Here is a 26,129-nt window from a genome sequence, read left to right as displayed (position 1 = left end):
ATCTCAACTATTGGTTGTAATGTGGAATTGTGTTAAACATTGTTTAATAAAAGACCCATTGGTAAACTTCACAGTATCCTAAAAAACACAAATCATCCCCTCCACAATGTGTTTGAGCATAAAAGCCATTTTAGCAATAGATTCATTCTTACCAAAACAGGCACTGAGAAGTACAAACATTCATCTGTATGTAAGTTTGTGGTTGTCTACCTGATCCAACTGCATAATCTGGCCTGTAGGAGGAAGTAAACATGTGGTATATGTGGTGCATGTACTAGTTTTGTCCTGCACTTGTATGAAAGCGTACTATGTCGGATTTCACTAGTGAAGCTTTCTGTGATCAAGTAATTTCCCTTCTGCACTGAATAAAACTACTTTATATTCCATAACAAGTACCTTTGTGCAGTACTGCGTTGGCGGGCTTGTTTCCTGACATAGACTCTTTGCTGAGGTGCTGGTGGGACTCGGCCAAACACTCCACCTCACTGAAGCGTGTGTTGAGGGCCATGGAGGGATGGGCCGGGTCCTCGGACATGTTTAAATAGGCCGCCCTGCGCAACTGCTCTTCAATCACCAGTGCTTGCTCCAATAACTATATATTAAAGAATTGAAAAAACAACAAAATATACATTTATTGGGAAGAAAGAGACTGACAGATTGTTAAGCAGTCTGAAGAAAGTTGTTCCTGCCTCTATATTCTCTCCCATCCAGACTACTGGGACTTTTTATTCTGGCCAACATCCAAACAGTCTTCAATAACCCCCAGCTGGTGCCATCAGAGGAGATCATTCAAATTCTGGCATCACTTTGCTTTTAGGGCTGACTAGACTAGAGGTATAAGTGACTGGGGTTAAACCTAGCGCTGCACAATTAATCAAAATTATATTAAATCTCAATCAAGATTTTGGCTTCCCACAGTTAAATGAACATGATTGACTGTGATACTGGCGTTAAAAATGCACGCTCCGCTCACAGAAATCTCTGCTGCATATCAAATCAAGCGCTTCCTAAACTAACTGCCTGACAAATCACAACTGCTCCCTTGAAGTGCATGTGCAAAAATTTCCTGGATGTTGCGGCTGCAGTCCAGAGTAGAGGAGTAATATACAACATGGCAAAATGAAAATCAGATGTCTGGAACAGAAGGCAATGAGCTGGTCCCTTGAAATGGACCATCATCTGTTATTTGGAAGTATTTCAGATTTAGGGCAAGTGATGTTGACCAAAAATATATGCATATAGTGCTTTAGAATTGTGTCTGCGCTGCAAAGCAACACAACTAACCTGTTCAACCACCTGAAAACCCCCCACAAACTGCAGTGCGACGATGCCAAGAAGAATAACATCACTAACGTCACCTCACTGAATCCCTGTCCTTGTCCAAGTGAATAAGGACCAGTCTTATTTTGAGGTAAAGATTTGTTCTTTAGCAGGAATGTAGCACAACATGGAAGTGAAAGCAGTGCTGTTTCTTTAAATGTGAACGTGCAATAAAAATATTTTGTCCCTAAATATCAATGAATGATCATAAATAACCGTGCTCTCAATATTGATCAAAATAATCGTGATTATCCTTTTGGCCATAATGGTGCAGCCCTAGGTAAACCCCAACTTTGAACCTACTTTTCTGTAATGACAAGGGTCAGGTCAGCATGTGTGCACGCACCCACGTGCACACATGCATGCTGACTCAGCCCTTACAATCCCCAGGACTTGTTTTCTCTCTCCCCCCACACTTAAGGTTGCGACTTGGTCAGTAGTACGTGTAAACGGACTGCATTTTATACAGCGCTTGTCTAGCTGCAACAGCAGCTCAGTGTCACTGCTCACCTTGAACCTGCGAGCCAGGAACTTGTTTTTTATCTCCAGGAAATTGCCTCTGCTCATTTCCCCTTTGAAGGGCTCATTCAGGATGGCATACTTCACATCATTCTGCACGTCCTGCCAGCGAGCATAGCCATGTCTGAGGAGACCTGGGTCAAGGGTTATAACCATCACCAAGTAAGAGTCAACATGATAGAGCTAGATTACTTTTTTTGTTTTTTTGAATATTTCCTTCTAGCGATTATAATTTTTGGGGGGGGGGTATTTTTCCTCCGTTTACTCCCCCAGTTGTACTTGGCCAATGACCCCACTCTTCCGGGCTGTCCCAGTCACTGCTCCACCCCCTCTGCCGATCTGGGGAGGGCTGCAGACTACCACATGCCTCCTCCGATACATGTGGAGTCGCCAGCCGCTTCTTTTCACCTGACAGTGAGGAGTTTCACCAGGGGGACGTAACGCGTGGGAGGATCACGCTATTCCCCCCAGTTCCCCCTCCCCCCCTGAACAGGCACCCTGACAAATCAGAGGTGCTAGTGCAGCGACCAGGACACATACCCACATCCGGCTTCCCACCCGCAGACACGGCCAATTGTGTCTGTAGGGATGCCCGACCAAGCCGGAGGTAACATGGGGATTCGAACCGGCGATCCCTGTGTTGGTAGGCAAGAGAATAGACCGCCACGCCAACCAGACGCCCCTGCAATTACAGTTTTACAGACAGGACAAGACACCACATTCATATAGCGACCATTTTACTCTTACATCATGGTCGGGGTTAGAAACTCCACCCTGAAGACTGAGTGACATAGCTGACAGCTAACAAAGTACCCTCAAATTCTGAATAATAACAAAAAAACAACCCTAAACTAAAATAAGGAATAAGAAATTAAGTTATTAAATTAAGTTTCCTTCATTAAAGCCTTTGGGGAAATTCATATACTGCAAATTAAACCATCCTAGCTGTGATCTGTGTAGCTAGGAGCAGTGGGCTGCCGCCTTCATGCTGCCCTCGGGGACCAACTCCAGTTCTTTTCCGACTGCCTTGCTCAGGGGCACAGACAGAGTATTAACCCTAATATGCATGTTTCTTTTTGATGGTGGGGGAAACCAGAGCACCCGGAGAAAATCCACCACAGACATGGGGAGAACTTGCAAACTCCACACAGAGGACGACCAGGGATGACCCCCAAGGTTGGACAACCCCGGGGTTTGAACCCAGGACCTTCTTGCTGTGAGGCGACAGCACTAACCACTGGGCCACCGTGCCGCCATATTTATATCCATATTTACTGCTCAGTACTTTTGCTCTAGAAGGATACTGTATAATGCCGGCTAACAGCCAGTAGTCATGCCGACGGTGCCAGATCTCGAAGGTTTTCTTCGTGACAGTGGCTGCCCTCTCTTCGTTCTGCCACAGAGAGTGAAGTTCTGGAATGACAAGCAAAATCAGTCAAAGGGCAGTAAACGGACATATTAAACAAAAATTTAAAAAATCAAGCTTGGTTCCCTTTGAGCGTGTGTGTTAGTGATATGTGGGTTGACTCCGAAGTTTTCAGGATCTGCGGTTTTATCTGCGGCACCCGTGAATTCAGGTCTAACAAAATCTTGTCGGTGAAGTTCAAGCGGGTTTTGGGCAGGTCAGATTTATCGTCAGTACTATATATGCAATATTCCTAAACTACCTAAGTTGTTTTCATTCGGAAATGTCTAGACTCGTCTGTCTAAGCAGCTTATGCATGCACAACACGTGCTCGCCGAGATGCCTTTCCCTTTCTTTTGGCCATTTCAATGACAATAATTCACAGTATCGTAACACATTCGGGATTTCAGCCCAGCTTTGCGATGACAAAATGAATTTGCAGTCAGATGTTCTGATCAGATGCACTCATTTACTTCAGTTCCATTACAGGTGGAACAAACACTGCACCACAGTGTAGAGCAACAAATGACAAACAAGCAATTTTCACCATCAGCTTCTCTGCGCTGAGACAGTTACTGTTTTGACTGTAGGGTGTTTTCAGAGCCTAATAACTTATCAAATGACCATATCTGATCCGTTCAATCCATAACATTCTCACGCACAGGATGACAGTGGCTCAGGAGGTAGTGCAGGTCATCTGGTAACTGGAGGGTTGCCGGTTCGATCCTCAGCTCCTCCTGGCGGAGATGCTGAGGTATCCTTGAGCAAGACACCCAACCCTTAACTGCTCCTTATGAGCTGGTTTTTACCTTGCATGGTTGACACCGCCATCGGTGGATGAGTGTGTGTTAGGGCTGTTAAAATTGGCCAGAAAAAAAAAAATCACGTAGGTTCGAACCCATTCGAATATATTGTAGTGACCGGGGGAGGGAGTCACTCTGACTGTTGGCGGAGCTGCACTGGGGGAGCACAGGGACTCATGGGACTGTTAATGTTTGAGTTGACTGTTGTATTTTTGCGTGTTCATGTTGGGATGTGTTGTTTGGGGGTTGACTCGGACTGGGTAGAGGGCTGTTACTGACTGACCGACCTTAGGACCGTGACTAAGACTGATGCCGTCAGTTGTGACATGGGGGGGGACTCGCTACGTTGTCGTCTGTTCTGGCCATTGCATAAATGAAAGAGCACTCCCGGGGTCGTGCGGCGTATGGGGGCATGGGAGTTGCGATTAAAAAGATCTCTGCGTCTCGACTCATTCTTCCATGCTGGCTCGCCACAATATTTTTGCGCATTATGTCCATAAGAGGGCAAACCAGTACAACGAGAGACATAACGACTTATATAGGTGTATTGATTTTCAACATGGGCTGTCCGGGTAGCGTAGTGGTCTAGTCAGTTGCCTACCAACATGGGGATCGCCGGTTCGAATCCCCGTGTTACCTCCGGCTTGGTCAGGCGTCCCTACAGACACAACTGGCCGTGTCTATGGGTGGGAAGCTGGATGTGGGTATGTGTCCTGGTCGCTGCACTAGCGCCTCCTCTGGTTGGTCGGGGCACCTGTTCGGGGGGGAGGGGGAACTGGGAGGAATAGCGTGATTCTCCCACGTGCTACATCCCCCTGGCAAAACTCTTCACTGTCAGGTGAAAAGAAAGGGCTGGCGACTCCACATGTATTGGAGGAGGCATGTGGTAGTCTGCAGCCCTCCCCTGATTGGCAGAGGGAGTGGAGCAGTGACCAGGATGGCTCGGAAGAGTGGGGTAATTGGCCAAGTACAATTGGGGAGAAAAAGGGGGGGGGGGTGTATTTCACCGTAAACATGTCTTTCATTAAGATCTACATACCTACACATTACAAAATTACCAAATAAAATAATGTCCTATACTCCATCCATCCATTATCCAAACCGCTTATCCTGCTCTCAGGGTCGCAGGAGCCTATCCCAGCAGTCATTGGTCAGCAGGCGGGGAGACACCCTGGACAGGCCGCCAGGCCATCACAGGGCCTACATATACTGGACATGTCCTATACTGTAAAACTTAATTTAAAGACCACAGACCTCTCTCTCTCTCTGTGCCGTGGTTGGCGCTCGAGTGAGAAACAAGAACGCGCCATCTCTCGGAGCGAGATGAATGATTCGTAATTGACGTGTTATTTTCGAGACATGCCTTCAGGGTAGTGGTGGGAACGGTAAGCTAACTGTATCTTACCTAGCTTGCATATGATGTTATCTCGAGGTTCCACAATTCTTCCATTTTCTGACCAAAATCCAAAGTATTTCCAGACAGAGCTTTCTAGATCGTTCGGAGTGAAAATTACTCTCTGCCATCTTTGCCACATGGTCGTTGAATTATTCGCTCGTTTCAGCTTGACCTAAATTTCATTTCAACCAATGAAAGCGACGTTGTGCAACTCCCGTCTATCATGCCGCGTACTCAGTGCAGCAGCCGAGGCTCTCGTGAGAAGTCGCGAGGCAGACAGCCGCGGTAGTGCAGCTTCTTTCACAAACAAATATTAATTTTCACATTCAAATGTCTGTTTTTGTTTTTTAAATTCGGGTATATATTCGAATTTGGAATATTCATTGGCAGCCACTGAGTGGCTGTTGCAGCTAGAAAAATGCTATATAAAATGCAGTCCATTTCCCATTCCATTTACACACACAATAACACACAGTAAGCTGAGATAGTTATTCTGTGTTTCAACAATACGTCTAAATACTAAGCTAATATCCAATCTGGTAGCCTAGGTTTATGGTCTACCATTTATGTTAGAGTAATGCCTGGGTCAAACTACACGAATTCAGGCCGATTCTGACCCGATTGCGTCAGTGCCGACCATCGTTCAGTGTTGGGCCCGAATATGAATGTCGGGAACGACAAATGCTCTTGTAGTGTGACATAATCCAAGACCAACGTCAGACACCCCACGACCCCGACAAGTCTAGCATGTCAGAATTTTTTTTGCATTTTCCATCTAATTTGACACCCCTGACCAACGCTCAAACACGTGTTCCTGATGCTGACCAATAGGATAACAGAATGCTCTCTGGCGCGTATAAACAAATCACACATAGCGCCTCTTCCATGATTGACACTTCTTGACCCGCCTCCCCGGGCGACCTATGAACTCGAGTACAGTCGTGATGACAGCAGATGGCGGCAGCATACGATGATGGGTCGGGATTCCTACTCGTAGTGTGTGGCCAGTCTGGCGGCCAAGACAGGACATGAATTTATAGCAGTAGTCTGATGTGGAGCCATTGTGAAAGAAAAAATATCGTCTAGTTTGATCAGAGCATAACAAAAAAAACAACCAAATTTTTCTTTTCAAAATTTACAAGTAGGAAAAGAAAAAAAATCAAAGCATTTTTTAAACTACGGGTTTGAAATAACAGGTCATGGATCAGCTGAGGTCCATTTGCCAACCACAGGTTCAGTGTGTGTGTGTGTGTGTGTGTGTGTGTGTGTGTGTGTGTGTAGTGGGGAAAATAATTATTTGACCCCTTGCTGATTTTGTAAGTTTGCCCACTTACAAAGAGTGCAACAGTCTATAATTTTAAGCGTAGGTTGATTTTAACAGTGAGAGGCAGAATATGACCAAAAAAAGTGGAATAAGACATTGTATGAATTTTATGAATTTATTTGCATATTTTTGGTCCAAAATAAATATTTGAACCCCTGGACAAACATTATGTTAATATTTAGTAGAAAAGCCATTATTGGCCAGCACAGATGTCAAACGGTTTTTATAGTTTCTGACAAGGTTTGTGCACATTTCGGCAGGAATGTTGGCCCACTCCTCCCTGCAGACAGCCTCCAAATCGTTCAGGTTTCGAGGCTGTCACCTGGCAACCCGAATTTTAAGCTCCCTCCAAAGATTTTCGATTGGATTCAGGTCTGGAGACTGGCTAGGCCATTCCAGAACCTTGATGTGCTTCTTCTTCAGCCACTCTTTGGTTGCTTTGGCGGTGTACTTTGGGTCGTTGTCGTGTTGGAACACCCATCCACGACCCATCTTCAGCGCTCTCACTGAGGGAAGGAGGTGTTGGTCCAGAATTCCACGGTACATGGCCCCGTCCATCCTCCCCTCAATGCGATGGAGTTGTCCTGTCCCCTTGGCTGAAAATCACCCCCAAAGCATTATGTTGCCACCCCCATGCTTGACGGTGGGGATGGTGTTCTTTGGGTTGTACTCCGTGTTCTTCACCCTCCAAACACGGCGAGATGAGTTGAGCCCAAAAAGTTCTATTTTGGTCTCATCCGACCACGTCACCTTCTTCCAAGCCTCTTGAGTCATCCAGGTGTTCATTGCCAAACTTCAGACGGGCCTGTACATGTGCCTTCTTGAGCAGTGGGACCTTGCGTGCGCTGCAGGATTTTAATCCATGACGGAGTAGTGTGTTACTAACCGTTTGCTTTGTAACTGTGGTCCCAGCTGCCTTCAGGTCAATAACCAGTTCCCCCCTTGTGGTTCTGGGATGATTCCTCACCGTTCGCATGATCAGGGACACCCCACGAGGCAAGATCTTGCGTGGAGCCCCAGACCGAGGGAGGTCTGCGGTGGTGTGGTGTTCCTTCCATTTCCTGATAACTGCACCGACAGTTGTTACTTTCTCTCAAAGATGCTTTCCAATTCTCTTGTAGCCCATCCCAGCCTTGTGCAGGTCTACAATCTTGTCCCTGGTGTCCTTAGACAGCTCTTTGGTCTTGCACATGGTGGAGATGTTGAAATCTGATTGATTGGGTGTGGACAGGTGTCTTTTATACAGGTAACGAGGTGATGCAGGTGTATTTTATGTGGGTAATTAGTTGGGATTGGGGGTGCATCTTAAAGAAAAACTAACTGGTTTGTGGGAGCCAGAATACTTGCTGTTTGGTAGGGGATCAAATACTTATTTTTCTAAATCAGGTGGTTATTAATTTTTATAAATTCATATGATGTGATTTTCTGGAATTTTCTTTGGGATTCCGTCTCTCACTGTTAAAATGTACATATGATTAAAATTATAGACTGTTGCATTCTTTGTAAGTGGGCAAACCTACAAAATCAGCAAGGGGTCAAATAATTATTTTCCCCACTGTATATATATACCTGTGAATCCTCCATCAGCGATATTGAACATGAACCTCTGCTTGGTGGCCTTTTTCTTCTCCTCGCTGATATTGACCAGTCCCGTGGCCGCCCCTCCTTCTTTAGTGTTCTCTCCGTTCTGCAGCTTGCCAGACTCCTCCGTTTTCACCCCTTCTTTTTCTTCCTTTTGCTCTGGGGGAGAAAAGAACAGAGTTTTTAAGTGTCAAACGGTGGACACAAACGGCGTCATTACGTGGTATAAGGTGTCAAGAGAAATGTTATTTCTGTTTTTGGGAATGAATTAGGAATCAAATGGACTGTTTTCTACCTGTGACAAATATGAGACTGTCCAATTAAACACTGAACAAATGTCTCTGTGTCTCCAAATTATGAGACAAATCAGAGATGGCAATAGACAGACAGAAAGTGAGCAAGATAGCCAGCCCTTCATGTTCCTCTACCTTTCTTCTCCTCCATAGGGGGACTGGTGTCCATTTTCTCATCTTTGCTCTCCTCACCTGAAATGACAGAGCGACAGGTAGAATCCCCAGTGGAGGAATATGTGTGTGTGTGGGGGGGGGGGGGGGCTTATAGAATCGATGTAAAACTCAGACTGCAAGGCTCACCTTTAGGCTTGGCGTCCTCCGAATTTGCCTTGCCCTCCGAACCTTCAGCCTTGACCTCAGCTGGAGTGTCCTTGTCTGCCATCTCTGAACACCGCTCCTTGTCGTCTCTCTCCTTGCCGATGTCATCAGAGTCCTTCTCCTTATCGGCCTGTCCAACGCCTGCCTCCTTTGCCATCTCCTCCTTCCCTATAGCGGTATCTCCCGTTCCTTCTTTCTTGTCAGGGACTGGGGATTTCTCAGACTCGTCAGGGATTTCGATTATCTGGGGGGGGGGTTACGGTTAAAAAGTATTCAGCTGAGAAAATCTGAAGGGTCTACCATGTGTAAAAATGGGATGTTGATAGAAAAGAAATTACCTCAGGATCGTACATCTTGTTGACTCCTTTTCCCTCTTCTCCTTCCTTCTTGACCTCGGATTCCTTGTCCTCAGATTTAGACAGATCTTCTGACCAAAACAACAACAAAAAAAATTCATAAGAGACGGAAGTGGAGTTAATGCACGTTGACCTAAATGGCTTTTGTGTTTACGTGGAGTGTGGGTGTGTGTGTATGTGTGTGTACCTGGGGCAGGGGTGTTGGGCTGGGTGTCAGCAGGGGTCCCAGAGGAGGGTGTCTTGGGATCCTCTCCGGCAGCCAGAGCTGCTGCTCTTTTGTTCTCTTCCAGCTCAGCCATCCAGGGCATGGACCACTGGCCGTTCACATGCTCAAATTCCTGCACCTGTAAAACACACACACAAACATATCAATATTATAGTTTATGGTCTTTCAATTATATTGTATTGGGATGATATTTGGATACTGTCATATCATGAGACAGGATTTTTTATTTTTTTTTTGTAAATTGATAAAAAGAATATTACCTAAAATTTCTGTGAAAATTAGGTTTGGTTTGATATTGTAATTTGTATGACCAAACAGTTCAAGGAGAATATATATTCTCCCTATATATATATATATACACTACCGTTCAAAAGTTTGGGATCACCCAAACAATTTTGTGTTTTCCATGAAAAGTCACACTTATTCACCACCATATGTTGTGAAATGAATAGAAAATAGAGTCAAGACATTGACAAGGTTAGAAATAATGATTTGTATTTGAAATAAGATTTTTTTTACATCAAACTTTGCTTTCGTCAAAGAATCCTCCATTTGCAGCAATTACAGCATTGCAGACCTTTGGCATTCTAGCTGTTAATTTGTTGAGGTAATCTGGAGAAATTGCACCCCACGCTTCCAGAAGCAGCTCCCACAAGTTGGATTGGTTGGATGGGCACTTCTTTGAGCAGATTGAGTTTCTGGAGCATCACATTTGTGGGGTCAATTAAACGCTCAAAATGGCCAGAAAAAGAGAACTTTCATCTGAAACTCGACAGTCTATTCTTGTTCTTAGAAATGAAGGCTATTCCATGCGAGAAATTGCTAAGAAATTGAAGATTTCCTACACCGGTGTGTACTACTCCCTTCAGAGGACAGCACAAACAGGCTCTAACAGGTACTATTTAATGAAGATGCCAGTTGGGGACCTGTGAGGCGTCTGTTTCTCAAACTAGAGACTCTAATGTACTTATCTTCTTGCTCAGTTGTGCAACGCGGCCTCCCACTTCTTTTTCTACTCTGGTTAGAGCCTGTTTGTGCTGTCCTCTGAAGGGAGTAGTACACACCGGTGTAGGAAATCTTCAATTTCTTAGCAATTTCTCGCATGGAATAGCCTTCATTTCTAAGAACAAGAATAGACTGTCGAGTTTCAGATGAAAGTTCTCTTTTTCTGGCCATTTTGAGCGTTTAATTGACCCCACAAATGTGATGCTCCAGAAACTCAATCTGCTCAAAGAAGTGCCCATCCAACCAATCCAACTTGTGGGAGCTGCTTCTGGAAGCGTGGGGTGCAATTTCTCCAGATTACCTCAACAAATTAACAGCTAGAATGCCAAAGGTCTGCAATGCTGTAATTGCTGCAAATGGAGGATTCTTTGACGAAAGCAAAGTTTGATGTAAAAAAAATCTTATTTCAAATACAAATCATTATTTCTAACCTTGTCAATGTCTTGACTCTATTTTCTATTCATTTCACAACATATGGTGGTGAATAAGTGTGACTTTTCATGGAAAACACAAAATTATTTGGGTGATCCCAAACTTTTGAACGGTAGTGTATATATATATTCTCCGTATGATTATCCCCATATTTTCCATATCTCCCAGCACAAGTTTGAATTTAAGCCACCATTTGCTTTTACTATCTATCTATCTATCTAAGAACATATACCTTCTTTCTGATCAGTGACATCACCCCAATACGGGTGAGAACGTGTTGCCTTGACAACCCCTCCCGTGGGACACCGTCAGCAAAGGTCTCAGCTCCGTCAGCACCCGGCTCACAGAGGTGGCGCATGAACAAAGAAACATAAGCCCTAACAGGAAGAGGAGGAAGGAGGGGGTCAAGATAAAGACAGACAAAAAGAAGAAAAGAAAAATTCTCAAACTCAATGTTTGATTTTCCATGAAAAAAATCTTGATTATCTGATCTGTATTCTTGCAAGCTTTTGCATATTCAGCCGTCTCCAATTTTAACAGACTACAATATGCTGGGAATTTGTAATTTCCTAATACCGTCAGGTTTTGACAGATTGGTTCGTTAATTAGTTGAACCCTGAACGTAACCAAATAGCCAGTAAATATGGTCATTGATTGTCAAGAGCAGCTCCTCAGGAGACTTACTTAAATTCTTTCTCAGACTTCCCTCGCAGGTCTCTCACCAGCCACTGGGTGGTGAAGGCGTCCTGTGGGGGCATCCCGTAACGCATCACCGCGTTCAGGAAGGCCTTCCTCTGCCGTGCGTTAAAGCCCAACACCTGTCAGACAACACAGCTCGTCTTAAACAAGTAGAAAGGCACCAGTTACATCATAAAAAGGGATAAAATTAAACTCGCATCAGGTTAAATCACCGAGGATTCTGCCTTCATCAAAACACCCTTCATTATTTCACACAAATCATTGCCAAAAATGCACAATGGGGCTGTGCAGAGACTGAATGTGTGAGGTTTCTAGTCAAATCTCGAGTGTAACAGCATAAAAGAGTGGTGCAATTCTGAAAGAAAAAAAAAACAAAAACAATTTAATGCTTTCTCTGAGAAATGAATATTTCAATTTGGATGAGTGATGAAACATTTTCCCGTAATTTCTTTTGCCTGTGTTAATAAAAAATATTTCAAACATTCAAGGCTAAAGGAGTAAATGGGATGGTGGCAGCTGTGATTTGCACAGAGAAGAGCTGAGATTTTCTCTCCCTCAGCAGCTGAAGTTGTCGTCTGCACACAGCACCAGAATATTTTACTGAGACAGTAGCCTGGATCACCCTCCGCCATAAGGAAAAAACATATCTTCTTGTATTATTTGTGTGGCTCGGATACTGCTAAGTGTGAAATGAGTGGCAACAACACAACAGAGGAATAAAAGGAGACTAGCTGACAGTGAACAAGGCAGAAGACCTACCTCGATGTTCCCACCAACCCTGGCCAGTAGCGGAGGCAGGGGTTTGTCCCTTTCATTCCTCAGCCCCTTGCGGTTGGGCCTGCGTAAGTTAGCTGACAGCAAAAGATGGAACCTTAGACTTTTTAGGTTTAATACTTATTCACAATAGAAACATACACAAAAAATAAAATAGAACATTTCACTGACAATAAGTAAGACGAAAGCCATTTATTTTGACACTGTATCCTAACAACAAATTGTATTCTTATAATGAATGTGTCTTCTGCATTTATCCTTCCATCCATCCATTACCCAAACCGCTTATCCTGCTCTCAGGGTCACGGGAATGCTGGAGCCTATCACAGCAATCATTGGGCGACAGGCGGGGAGACACCCTGGACAGGCCGCCAGGCCATCACAGGGCCCACACACACATTCACACCTAGGGACAATTTAGTATGGCCGATTCACCTGACCTGCATGTCTTTGGACTGTGGGAGGAAACGGGAGCACCCGGAGGAAACCCACGCAGACACGGGGAGAACATGCAAACTCCACACAGAGGACGACCCGGGACGATCCCCAAGGTTGGACTACCCTGGGGCTCAAACCCAGGACCTTCTTGCCGTGAGGCGACCGCGCTAACCACTGCGCCACCATGCCACTCTTCTGCATTTAACCCATCCTACTGTATAGGAAAAGTGGGCAGCTGCAACACCCGGGGACCAACTCCAGTTCTTCTTTCCATTGCCTTGCTCAGGGGCATAAAGAGGAGTATTAACCCTAACATGCATGTCTTTTTGGTGGTGGGAAGAAAACACAGCACCGAGAGGAAACCCACGCAGACACGGGAGAACATGTAAACTCCACACAGAAAGGACCTGGGACCGTCTGGGGTTCGAACCCAGGATCTTCTTGCTGTGAGACAACAGCGTTAACCACTGGACCACCGTGCCACCCAAGTATATATTAAATTGATATCAAACTATACTTTTTTTGGGGGGGGGGATCCCCCCCCTTTTTTCTCCCTAATTGTATCCGGCCAGTTACCCCACCCTTCCGAGCCGTCCTGGTCATTGCTCCACCCCCTCTACCAATCGGGGGAGGGCTGCAGACTACCACATGCCTCCTCCGATACATGTGGAGTCACCAGCCGCTTCTTTTCACCTGACAGTGAAGAGATTCACCAGGGGGACGTAGCACATGGAAGGATCATGCTATTCCCCCCCAGTTCCCCCTCCCCCCAAACAGGCGCCCCGACCAACCAGAGGAGACGCTAGTGCAGCGACCAGAACACATACCCACATCCGGCTTCCTACCCACAGACACGGCCAATTGTGTCTTTAGGGATGCTCGACCAAGCCGGAGGTAATACAGGGATTTGAACCGCCGATCCCTGTGTTGGTAGGCAACGGAATAGACCGCTACACTACCCAGATGCCAAACTATACATTTTTGAGGTCAAACAAACAAGACTGTTCTTTAGGCTCCCCTGTGAGCACATTTCTTCCACTCAAGCTGGACAAGTTAAAGTCATTTTGCGTAGCATTAACAGCCTGTATGCTCCCTGTCCCAAGGGCCAAAAATGACTCGCCTTCACTAAAACCTCTGAAATAAATCAGCAGTCATTCATCATAAAATCTGTAAATTTCTGGGTTTTTCCTCTTCACAGTGCAGAAAGACTGTATTTAAATCAGTGAACAGCACTCGTTTTTATTACAAGACACCTGTCATACTTGTTTTCTTTACTAAATTAGAGGTTTATTATTATTACTGTTACAGGTACTTCATAGCACCAAAACATTTTTTTTTGTTTTTTAGACAGCACTTGTATAGCCTAAGAAAGTAGCAGAAATGTGCAGAAAGTAGTTTCGAATGCATTTTATTTAAGGGAAATAATAACAGTCTTGAACTTTTTTGGCAACATAATGACGTATTCTTATATACTATACAATGAGGAATGCAAATACAAAATACTAGTCTTCTCCCATTTTTTTAACCATTGCCCCTGACCACAACGTGTATAAACAACAACAATATATAATAGATAAAAAAAACAAAAATGTGAAGAACATAAATCAATCAACTGATTAGCAAATTTAGGACAGTACACAAGTTTGTGTGCATGGACGATGCAGATGTATTTCTCACATGTGCATCACATAGAGTTTGACTTAGTCTTCTTTGGGGGGCAGAACTGGCATCTCCTCTCTTGCCTGTCCCAGCTGCAGCCTCAGGTGGATCAGGACAATATTCAGCCCCATGAACAGCTTTCACAAGCACTGCAGAGGCTGCTATGCAGCAGAAGCACTCCCTTCTTTGACTGTGTGGGGTTACAAGTGCTTTTCCCAGCTGCTCCAGGAACACCCTCCTCTTGTTCTGCTTTTCAGCCATCCAAGTAGGGTTGATCTTGTTCCATAGCACGAAGGCATTGTATGAGGGCACATCAATGATGTTATGGAAGATGACCAGGGGCCAGTCATCCTCCAGCAGCTGTAAGTTCCAATCCACTTGTCCAGGTTGTCCACGCCTCCTTTGTTGTGGTTGTGGTCCAGGACGCCGGCTGGTTTCCTGTCCTCATGATCACTGATCTCAGCCGTTTTGTGCAGTGTGCTCAGGAAGACCACATTCTTGTTCCTAAGAAACTAGAGTGGTGGTGGGAATGAAGGCAAACTTTGATGAGAAGGCCTCTCTCCCCCTTGTTGCAAGGAGTGCAGGGGGAGCTCAGACTTGTTCTAACTGTGCCAACCATGGTGATCTTCCTCTTCAGGAGCTGCCCGCTGAGTTCATAACAGGTGAAGAAATTGTTATACTCGACACTGTGCCCCCTCAGTCCATCTGTCACGTCAAGCACAACCCACATCCCCTGGTTCTTCTCTGGGACTCCACTGTTCAGCTTCCCTGTGTAGATTTGCATCCTCCAAGCATAGCTGGATTGCGCGTCACAGGCCACCCATATCTTGATGCCATACTTTATTGGCTTACTGGGCATATACTGCTGGAAAGGACAGCGACCTTTTGACAAGAGATCACCATTAGTATCAGTGTCGCAGAAAATCACATAAATCAACGATATTACAGCGATACATAAAATTAACAGGGAAAATCACTACATCACAAATATGAAAATAAAAATGTACCTCTGAATGGAGCCAGTCACTCATCCACTGTTACTTCTGGCCAAGGGTTGTAGAGGTATGGCAGACGTTCCACCCACTTTTCACAGACCTCTCTTATGGCCACCAGTTTGTCTCTCACATGTCTTGCAAGTCTTGACTCACAGTTATCAAAGCATAACATTCTTGAGATGATGTGAAAGACTTTCAGCAGCATCGTGGCACGGAAATTTGCTCTTCCACTCTGCATCCCAGACTAAATGTAGCCTCGGGACCTATACACACCCGCTAAGATTACCAGCCCTATGTAGGGCACCCAGGTCAATCTCATCCATCCTTTTCCAGTTGTCTCCATAGTTACAGAAACCCTCCAAATTTGACATCTCCAGGATGATTTTTTTTGATGGCAGGTGAGATGGACATGCAGAATGTTGAGGCAATGTCCTGGGCATGGGTAACTGCATGTCTTCTGGGCCCTGGGGTCATCCTTATGACATTTTGATCTGCCATCCTGCCCTGGTTGTCATATAATGACATGGACCATATCATTTTGCTGCTCTTTGACAAAAATATCTCTTTCAGTTTGGAGATTTCCACTTCATCTGAAGATGATGCATTGTGCCCTGAGTTGTATTCTTCCCCATCTTCTTCTTCAGATAACTCCCCCTCTTCAAAATCATTCGCTGTGTCCCAATTCAGGGTCTGCATCCTTCGGAGGGTGCAGCATTCGCGGTCTACGAAGCCGAATCCTCCGGAGGCTTCTCTGTATACCGCGTCAACGGTTGTTAAATGGGACGGTCTAGCCTTCAGTGGATTTCCTGGTTGCGTCACCTTATCCTTACGTCACAATTACTCTCGCAAGTTACTACTGAAAAGTTATGGAGCCACAGCTGCCGCTTTTTTTTTTTTTTTTTTTATTTACCTCATGCTGGAGGAAGAGGAGATGCGCCGCCGTCATAGCCGGCAGCTGATTTATCTCCAGCTGAGAGAGGACCGTGGAGAGGTAAACCTATTATTTTAACCTACAGTAATGTTATTATTAGATAGTTAATGTTAGGGTTAATTAGTATCGCCTACCAATACGTTAATTACCATTAAGTGACATTAACAGTGTTAAATTAACGCTAGGCATATAAACAATAGATTTGCGTATATGATTCATGCCATTTAACTTTGACGATTGATTTATAGCTAAGTAACCCTGACCTTCATTTAATATGTTTTGGCCATGAATCACCCAAACCAGATTGAGAAGCCTAGATAGTGTATTATTATACTATTATAACTAAGCTTAGATAGACTGGTAAGTCGATAGGTAAATTTGGCATTATCTATCTATGCTCTAAAATTAACTTATTAAATACGATTATGTAGCTATTGTTTAATCAACCATTTTTCTTCTCCTTCTTTCCCAATCTAGACAAGACCCATGTACTGCACAATTAACATGGGTGTTCCTGTACTGGAGAGGTATTTCGCTGGAGGTGTTACCAGACAGGCTTTCAGGCTGAGCAGAGAGTCCCTGGCAGTGCTGCTGGACCTTCTCCACCAGGAGCGGACACATGGATGGGGTGCCACAATAGAGACCTTGGTGTTCCTCTTCTGGCTGGCAAGTGGGGCATCATACAGGGTGGTCTCCAGGGTGTTCGGGATGCCTCGCTCCACTGTCCACCGCATCATCCACCGAGTTACTGAAGAGGTGGTGGCCATTCGCCACAAGGTCATCCACCTCCCAAGAACCGCTGAAGACCTGTCGGCAGTAACTCGTGGGTTTGCAGGGTTGGCAAGAAACAGAGCTTTTGTAAAAGCTGCTGGAGCAATTGATGGCCGCCATGTCAGGATCAAGCCACCAAGCGGCCCTGATGGTCACTGTTACAAGAACAGGGAACTGTTTGCTTCAGTCATCCTGCAGGCAGTTTGTGACTATCAGGGCCGCTTCATAGACACGTATGTGGGCTGGCCGGGGTCGGTGCATGACTCCAGAGTACTCCGGCACAGCCCACTTTACAGGCGGGCCATCTACCCTCCTCCAGGGCACTTCATTCTCGCGGATGGTGGGTACCCGTGCCTCCAACATCCACTCCCCCTCATCACTCCCTACAAGCGGACGGTGCAAAGTGTGGGAGCCCAGCGCTTTAACAGCCATCACTCCAGGGCATGCGCTGTAATTGAGCGTGCCTTTGGTATGATGAAGACCAGGTTTTATGCCATCCTTCCTGCAAGCGCTGGAGGTGCACCACACCTTTGTGCCTCAGGTACGTCATCACTCCACAGATTATTTTTTTTAATATTCTGAAGCAGTGTAAATCAAAATTAATTAATTATTTTTTCATTTCAGGTCATAACAGCATTTGCAGTCCTGCACAACATCTGCCTCGGGGCAGGTGACATCATGGTCCCAGAGGATGAGCTGCAGGACAACATGCCGGAGGATGAGAATGGGTTGGAGGCCGTCAGCGGTGCTCCGTGGTGGGACCAGCTGTCTGCAGAGGTGTCTGCACTGGAGGAGGTTAACCCTGATCATGACTACCTTTAGTAGGCAAGCAGAATAATTTCAAAGCTATTATTCTTATTTTAAGTGTTTTTTAGTCAAGTTTTGTTTGTTGACATAGTTTTTGGTGGGATTTCTTTTGTCCTAATAGTGTTGTTACGTATTATTTTTGCTTGCAGTGACATGGCAGCCGTCGATTGAGTCAGCCCTGCAAACCTAGTAGATGGACGATGTGGTGGACAGTGAAGACATGCACCCCCAAACAAACTCTGGGGACTGCCCTTGATGAGTCCCACTGGCAGCCAGAAGACACCAGGGTCTTTCTTGTGGCATTCCATCCAGCCCAGCAGCACCACCAGGGACCCCTGCTCAGCTAATCATGTTAATTACATGTAATTTTAAATATGCAATTTGTAAATAGTTGTAAATTTTAAGACTGCCGCTTAATTATTAACAATAAAAGAAAAAAATCAGTCCTGTTGTCCATGAAATGTTTAACCCTTTTATAAATGGTTGTACTTTTAGTTGTAAATAGTAAAAAGAATAGATAACACGTATAACAAAGTAACAATATTTGAATTTATAAAACATCTAACATTTTGCACAATAAACTTATTCATAACGATTAATACACACACAAAAAATCAAAATAAATCAACGCCTCTCTATCATCCTCTCGAGCAGGGAGAAGAGCCTCTCCATCCTCTCCCTGCTCTCCTGTGCTCTCCTCTCCTCTGCCTCCCTCTGCAGCCTCATGTCCTCCTTTATCATATCTATCAATTCCTCGTCTCTCTCGCTCCTCCTCTTTCTGTTACTTCCTGTCTCTGTCTCTGTCCCTGCCTCTTCCTGCTCATGCTTCTCCTCCTCATCACCCACCGCAGCACTTGGTCCTGGTGTGTCCTCAGGGATGGAGGCAATTAGGACAGGGGGGGCAATGGAAGGCCTTTGTCCAGTTTGTTCCTTGCTCCCTTAAACAAAATGTAAAGCATGTTTTGTGTTATGTCAACAGGCAAAAGGGTTCTTATATACTAAATTAATAATAATTCAAACATTTAACTAGACTTAGTCTGGAAATAAGGCAGGATTCACAACTTAATCTAACATTTCTTCATCTTGGTGCATTTATGTACATAATATGAAGTATAAATAGTCTATAAAATGTCATGATCATCTTAGATACGAGTCAAACTCTTAAAGTCTAACAAATGAAAGTAAAGCTTTATAAGGCTTTACTTCAAAGGCTGAAACTGAGCTCCTCACATCGAGGCAACGGCCAACAGGGAGCAGAGCCCATTGACCATTGGCTAGCATGCTTAGGTGGCTACATGTAAGCAATACTAATGTCACGTATTTTAACAGAAATTTTGAGATTTTAAGGTCGCCTGAAGTTTGACATATCTGGCGTTAAGACGTTCAAATGAGTAAAAACCCAATACTTACATTTATAAGTGAAATCTTGCTCGGTGCTTTGAATAGACGTTCTTCCGCCGTCCGTTATTTTATTTTTTTTGTTTTTGGGGAGAATAACGGACCGAGCAGCGGCGCGCAAAGAATCTTGGGATATGGGAATCCGCGAAGGATAGTAGCGGTGGATCCTTCGAAAAGAGGGAAAAGAAGGCCGCATTTGTGGGCTGCATCTGAAGGAGCCTGCAAATTGGGACAGCCTTCGCGCAGCGCTGTGACGTAATCGGCCTTCGAATGCACCCTTCGAAGGATGCAGACCCTGAATTGGAACACAGCTAATTGTTCTCTTGTTCCTCCTGGACATCTGAAAAAAATCAGATCTAAGACCTGTCGGGCACTGAAACGTCCACGCATGGCTTCAGCAAAAAGAGAACTGGGGGTACAGTCATCTGCAGCGCCTTTATAGCTTCTGACTGCATTCCCCATTAGTAAACAATATTTTCAAGAAATGTTTATTTTTGTCTGAAATGTTGTTTATTTTGTCTGAAATGTCCTACCTAACTGGCTGCGAGCAATGCAGCACAGCGCGTTTTGAGCGGAACTTTTGTCGGATGACCCATTTCTATTTACTTCCTGTTGCTTGCGTTGAAAAGTGCTGTGTCATGGACGAGGAATGTCTCCAGTCTGATCTCGAGCGCATAGCTGATAGGTACGTTGTTTGTTTACATAACCATTCCAGTGTGGACAGAGAGCGTCCGACGCGACGCAATAGTCGGATACTCGCTGTTAGGACACGGTGTTAGCTTTGTCTGAGTTCAATCGGTAGCACTCATAATCTCAATTTCTTATTGTGTGTGTGTGTATGTCTTTGTGTTGTGTAAATGATTTTATAACTGCTGGGTCAAAAATGACCATAAGACAATCTTTGTACCCTGTTGGTGTACAGCTTTCATGGAAATCTCAGACACTCCAGGAAAAGTCATGAAATTTCAAGTTGAAAAAACATCATTTTGGAGGTTTCCTCTGCTGTTAAACATAGGGATTTCAATAAATCTGCCCCCCCCCCAATTGTACTTGGCCAATTACCTCACTCTTCCGAGCCGTCTCGGTCACTGCTCCACCCCCTCTGCCAATCCGGGGAGAGCTGCAGACTACCACATGCCTCCTCCGATACATTTGAAGTTGCCAGCCGCTTCTTTTCACCTGACAGTGAGGAGTTTCACCAGGGGAAGATCACGCTATTCACCCCAGTTCCCCCTCCCCCCCGAACAGGTTCCCCAACCAACCGGAGGCGCCAGTGGAGCTACCAGGATGCATAGCCACATCTGGCTTCCCACCTGCAGACACGGCCAATTGCGTCTGTAGGGACGCCCAACCAAGACGAAGGTAACACGGGGATTCGAACTTGCAATCCCCGTGTTGGTAGGCAACGGAATAGACCACCACACCACCCGGACGCCCCTAACAAATCTGCTTTTCTCTAATTACCTTTTTCTTTCTACGGTTGTTTCCACTCCAGCAGTTTGTCGATATCACCTTACTAGAATATCCCAAAAGTCAACATCCCCATTCAAAACCAAGAGCCTAAGTGGACCTTACCTTCAGCCCGTTCGTCAAAGTCCTCGTCACCTTCCTCGGAGGCCACAGAATAATCTGATTGGTTGTCAGACTGGTCCTCCTGCCAATCTAATGTGAGCATTGACAGAGAGATGATGAAGCAAACAATATCGAAGAGAAGGACGATAAAATTAAACGCGATACCATTTTAGCAACACTTCATCCTACAGACTGAACTGACATCTACAGAAGGTAAAATACATCCAAACTCAACTAGAATCAGAGGCCCTATTAATGGCTGTCCACCACACTTTGAGACAGGTGGGGGTGCTATTGTTTCATTATATAAGACTACTCCCACAACAGATTTGTTCAGTTAGACACTAAGATAATTTTTTACAGTCCTCGTCACTAATGTCACACAGAAGCAAAAAAAACTGTGACCAATGGACAAAGTGTAGGACAGAAAAATATTTCGTCACGCAATACACAATGCATTAAGTGGAGGCTCCTTGTTGCTACAGATATCCAACAGACAGAGAAACTTTTTGACTTCTCGTTTGTTGGTTCAAGGATTACAACACAAAACATTTTACTCTGGTACTTCTGCCTCTAACAAATGAGGACTTCTGGGAAATTCAAATTTAAGAAATGGGATGACTGGCATGGCCGATTGCTACAAGTGCATTGAATAGAATGCCAAGAGTCTCCAAAATGTTATAACAATGCAAGTTATTAGTCCTATGATATACACACATGTACATAGGACTACTGCTCAGCTACACTTCCATCACTTCAACATAAAATACATCAAATGAACAACACTGCCATGCAAAATCTCTCATGCCACAAAACACCAACCATGCTTGCATCTACACCATGCACTCACCATCTACTGCATCCAACCACATGACAACAAGACCACAGACACAATTCCAGCAAGAGGACTAGCACAGCACAGACATTGAGGAAGTAGTAAGGTTGCGCTGTGCACCGTTCTGTACCCCGTCTTATACCTCGGTCCTCCTGGGAGCCATCGTTATAGTTGACTGGCTTTCGGGTTCTCTTGCCCTTGCCCAGGTTGCGGGCCAAGTCTTCCTGCTGCTGCTCATAATGGTGCCGGAGCAGCTTCTCCCAGTAGTCCGGATCCACACTCTCCTCCTGTTTGATCACCTCCCGCTGAACCTCCTCCTCCTGAAAGGAGAACAAGTGTATATGGGTTATCAAATGACATGTGTATAGGCTGTCTGCGGGTTGAAAATGCTTCCATTTTTTTCCCCAGTACTTTAAGTCCAGTACCTCTACAAAAACAGACTCAAAAGGTAGAAAATGAAAACAAATGAGTAGCAACACTGATATTTTTGTCAGCAAAATAGTTCATTGGGAAAAGACTTCATTTTTGAAACCTCTGGAAATGTATTTAAAAAGGCAGGATGAGTTAATTTTCCTAAAAAAAAAAATCAATGTATGGACTCATATCAAAATAATTCCTCTCAATCATCACATATGACCCACTAGATGTGTGTGATGGTGTCTGTATCTGCAGAGACCCTGCCGTCCGCCTGTATTTTCTTATTTTGCTGTGTACGGGACGTTTCTGGGCGTTAACCTTTGGACAGCGGGACTCTAAAAACGTTGCGACCAGGTGCCACGTCTAGATCAGCATGCATTCAAGAGGAAGCTACGACAATGGTGGACACGGCGCTGAAAGGACGCAAATAAAGTGAGGCAAAATGCCAAGCGGACAAAGCTCGTTCCAAAACGAGAATGAATCTGGGGTTGGCTTTCACCCGCCGGCAGGCACTGAGGGAGAGGATGGGAATGAAGAGTGACACGGGAGCTGGCTTGTACACTGGGATGTGTTCTGGCAACTGCAGTCAGGGGGCATGCGCTTTTGGTGTCGTTGAGCCAGGGGAGGGGCCGACTTTGAACGTTGTGTTTACAAACCACAACCGACAAATCCTACTCGTTCTACCTTTACGGTTTAAAGGCTAAATTTGAAGTCTTTAATGTCAGTATGTAAGAATTTAACATAGTTTTCAAACAAATCAAGAGACATTAATTCTTTTCATTAATTCGCTGCACCACTGTATTTTATTGCCTCTTATTTCGCCTGTATACATTCAATCCTTGTGTGTATGTGTGTGTGTGTGTATATATATACATATCCAAGGCTCAGCATTTTCGGTTTTTACCGATTTTCACCGAAAAATACCCAGATTTTTTAAACTGATTTTCACCCGAATTTTACGTTTCCATGAATCCAAAAGTTGTTCCTGTTCATGTGAGGTTATGTAACAGTGTCCTCTTGTGGCGAAATTCGGCATGCTGGATGGCTTTGAAAACTAAAAACCAAAAACGCTGAGCCTTGTATATATCTGAAGATTGCTGTGCTGTTATTCTATGTTAAGTACACTGAGAGCCACGAAACCGGAGTCAAATTCCACGTGTGTGCAAACCTACATGGCCGATAAACCTGATTCTGATTCTTTTCATGCACACATAAATATTCTTAATGAAAAATACAAGTACCTCATCATCCTCATCTTTGACCACGTACTGTGCTACTTTGAAGGAGCTGAGGTATTCGTTCATGCTCTGGAGCTCTGTGTCTTCTGTGGCATCCTGGTTCCTGTCCAGCAGACGCGAAATGGCCTGGTCATCATAGTGGATCACACTGCTGTCATCCTCCTTGTTGTCCCCTTACAGAGGGATAAACAGAAAAAAGATGAAAGAAGGTGAGCGAGTGTTAAGCGTATTTAGCGAGTGAGAGAACCCACCCAACATACCCACAAACTTAGTTTAGAAGGTGCTACGTGTAATATTTTGGCTTTTCTGAAGCATAATAAGACTAGTAAATATCAGATGTTGCTGATCGGTACTGAAACAAAGTAAAATACTCATAGGCCTAGATTTCTACATTCAAAACACAGGAGACCAGCCAAAATTGTTTTTGTTGTTTGATGCCCTGCCCCCAAAAGACTTGGCTCACAGTCCTCAGCAAACTATTCAGTGATGACAGCAAACTGATACCTACTGAGAGTGTTCAAAAATTACAAACGTTGTTAAAACACGCTGTGTAGGGCATCCGGGTGGCATGGCGATCTATTCCATTGACTACCAACACGGGGATCGCCAGTTCAATTTCCCGTGTTACCTCCGGCTTGGTCGGGCGTCCCTACAGACACAGTTGGCCATGTCTGCGGGTGGGAAGCCGGATGTGGGTATGTGCCCTGGTCTCTGCACTAGCGCCTCCTCTAGTCGGTCGGGGCGCCTGTTTGGGAGGGAGGGGGAATAGCGTGGTCCTCCAACGTGTTACGTCACCCAGGTGAAACTCCTCACTGTCAGGTGAAAAGAAGCAGCTGGCGACCCCACATGTATCAGAGGAGGCATGTGGTAGTCTACAGCCCTCCCCGGAACGGCAGAGGGGGTGGAGAAGCGACCAGGACGGCTCGGAAGAGGGGTAATTGGCCGGATACAATTGGGGAGAAAAAGAGGAAGGGGGAAAAAAAAAACTGCCATGTATTCACTACCTTTCTCTTTGAATCCATTTATCACACTTGCATTGATTTATTGTTATTTACACCACTGAACAATAGAGGTCAGGATAAAAGTAGAATTACACACAGCACCATTAAATTAGTGCCATATATAATGGTGCTTGAATGGAGTGGAAAAGGTAACATGTTCCAAAGCCAACTCACCTTCCCCGATTTCATCTTTGAACAGTTCCTCAGTACCAAACTTGAGGATATCGTCTAGCTCCTGTTTGGACATAGAGCCCGTCTTGGAGCCTAGGCCAGGCCGCACCACCAGGTGGGTCAGCATCATCTTCTTCTTTGCCACCTGAAGGAAAAGTGCAGGAGAGTGGGAAAACCAAAGTTGTCAGCTCTTTATTAAAAAGCTGTTATGTAGTTATTTCTAAACTGACACTTCGAATACAGATCGTTGTGGCTGATTTCACTCACCTGGGTAATCCTCTCCTCCACAGATGCCTTGGTGACAAAGCGATAGATCATCACCTTCTTGTTCTGGCCGATACGGTGAGCTCTGCTGAATGCCTAGGAGATACACACACACAGAAGTATGACAAAATAGCAACGCATGCTAGCACTTAAAGAGATACACAAACAACTAAAAGGATGTGAGGTTATATTTGGGGTGTGTGTACCAGGATGTCTCTGTGGCTTTTTATAGTCACTGTGTGTTTCAGGATGTCATTGTGGCTTTTAACAGTTGGAATGTGTGTACCTGGATGTCATTGTGGGGGTTCCAGTCAGAGTCATAGATGATGACAGTGTCAGCCGTTGCAAGATTGATGCCCAATCCACCGGCTCTAGTGGAGAGGAGGAAAGCAAATTGCGGGGCACCAGGAGCTGTGGAGATGAGAAAAAAACAAAGATGGAGGTAAGCGGATGCGAATAGTGCGATTACACAGGGCAAGGGTACTGTCGGTTGCTTTAGTAACAAGTTGAGACAGCTTAAACACAACAAATGAAAGTCTCTATGTACATCCTTGTCTCACCATTGAAACGGTCAATGGCCTCCTGTCTCATGCCTCCAGTAACTCCCCCATCAATCCTCTCGTACTTGTATCCCTCGTACTCCAGGAAGTCTTCCAGCAGGTCCAGCATTTTGGTCATCTGAGAAAAGACCAGCACCCTGTGGCCTCCCTCCTTCAGTTTCCGCATCATCTTCTGAAGCAGCAAAAGCTTTCCTGAGGCCTTGGTCAGGGCACTGCCCTCGTACATGCCATTTGGGATTTTTGGTGCCTCCTGCAGACAGGTAAGCGGTTTTGAGCAGGCCTGTCCTGGTGAGCCATTTTCCCCATCCCAGTATCAATGCCACCCACAGGTTACTAACTCAACACAGTCATTATTTTGTAATCACAGCGTGTAATCTTATTATATTGCTCCAGCATTAATATCTGGCAACTAGGTTTAATTAACATACACCTAACATTCTGGCTGCTAAACAATGAAACTGTAAATACATTACCATCACAGATCGGCCACATGACGTTGCTTGCTGGCATCCAATTATAACATTATCTGACATATAACATTATCCAATTATAATATTATCCTAACCGCTTATCCTTCTCTCAGAGTCGCGGGGATGCTGGAGCCTATTCCGGCAGTCATTG

At 44.9% G+C, this 26,129-nt stretch overlaps 1 protein-coding gene across 4 annotated transcripts in view; it reads right to left on the bottom strand.

The window, feature by feature from the left end:
- The window catches only part of chd4b (chromodomain helicase DNA binding protein 4b), a 50,467-nt gene that overhangs the window by 1,422 nt on the left and 22,916 nt on the right, over positions 1-26,129 (bottom strand). The window contains exons 22-40 of one of the 4 annotated variants that reach the window (XM_056285634.1): positions 25,509-25,758; positions 25,235-25,359; positions 24,952-25,044; positions 24,688-24,829; positions 23,516-23,685; positions 21,988-22,177; positions 21,026-21,112; positions 12,437-12,528; positions 11,663-11,796; positions 11,211-11,355; positions 9,503-9,659; positions 9,298-9,386; positions 8,942-9,203; positions 8,777-8,833; positions 8,337-8,507; positions 3,144-3,252; positions 1,831-1,963; positions 397-592; positions 153-233 (exon numbers count right to left, since the gene is read on the bottom strand). In XM_056285634.1, the coding sequence (XP_056141609.1) occupies positions 181-233; positions 397-592; positions 1,831-1,963; positions 3,144-3,252; positions 8,337-8,507; positions 8,777-8,833; positions 8,942-9,203; positions 9,298-9,386; positions 9,503-9,659; positions 11,211-11,355; positions 11,663-11,796; positions 12,437-12,528; positions 21,026-21,112; positions 21,988-22,177; positions 23,516-23,685; positions 24,688-24,829; positions 24,952-25,044; positions 25,235-25,359; positions 25,509-25,758 (2,655 nt within the window). In that variant the 3' untranslated portion in view covers positions 153-180. The remainder of the gene's footprint in view (positions 1-152; positions 234-396; positions 593-1,830; positions 1,964-3,143; positions 3,253-8,336; positions 8,508-8,776; positions 8,834-8,941; positions 9,204-9,297; positions 9,387-9,502; positions 9,660-11,210; positions 11,356-11,662; positions 11,797-12,436; positions 12,529-21,025; positions 21,113-21,987; positions 22,178-23,515; positions 23,686-24,687; positions 24,830-24,951; positions 25,045-25,234; positions 25,360-25,508; positions 25,759-26,129) is intronic. The other 3 variants (XM_056285630.1, XM_056285631.1, XM_056285632.1) reach the window with 3 other exon arrangements.

This window comes from Lampris incognitus, chromosome 9, assembly GCF_029633865.1.
Source record: "Lampris incognitus isolate fLamInc1 chromosome 9, fLamInc1.hap2, whole genome shotgun sequence".
NCBI lineage: Eukaryota > Metazoa > Chordata > Actinopteri > Lampriformes > Lampridae > Lampris > Lampris incognitus.
This window is presented reverse-complemented; position numbering and strand designations above follow the sequence as displayed.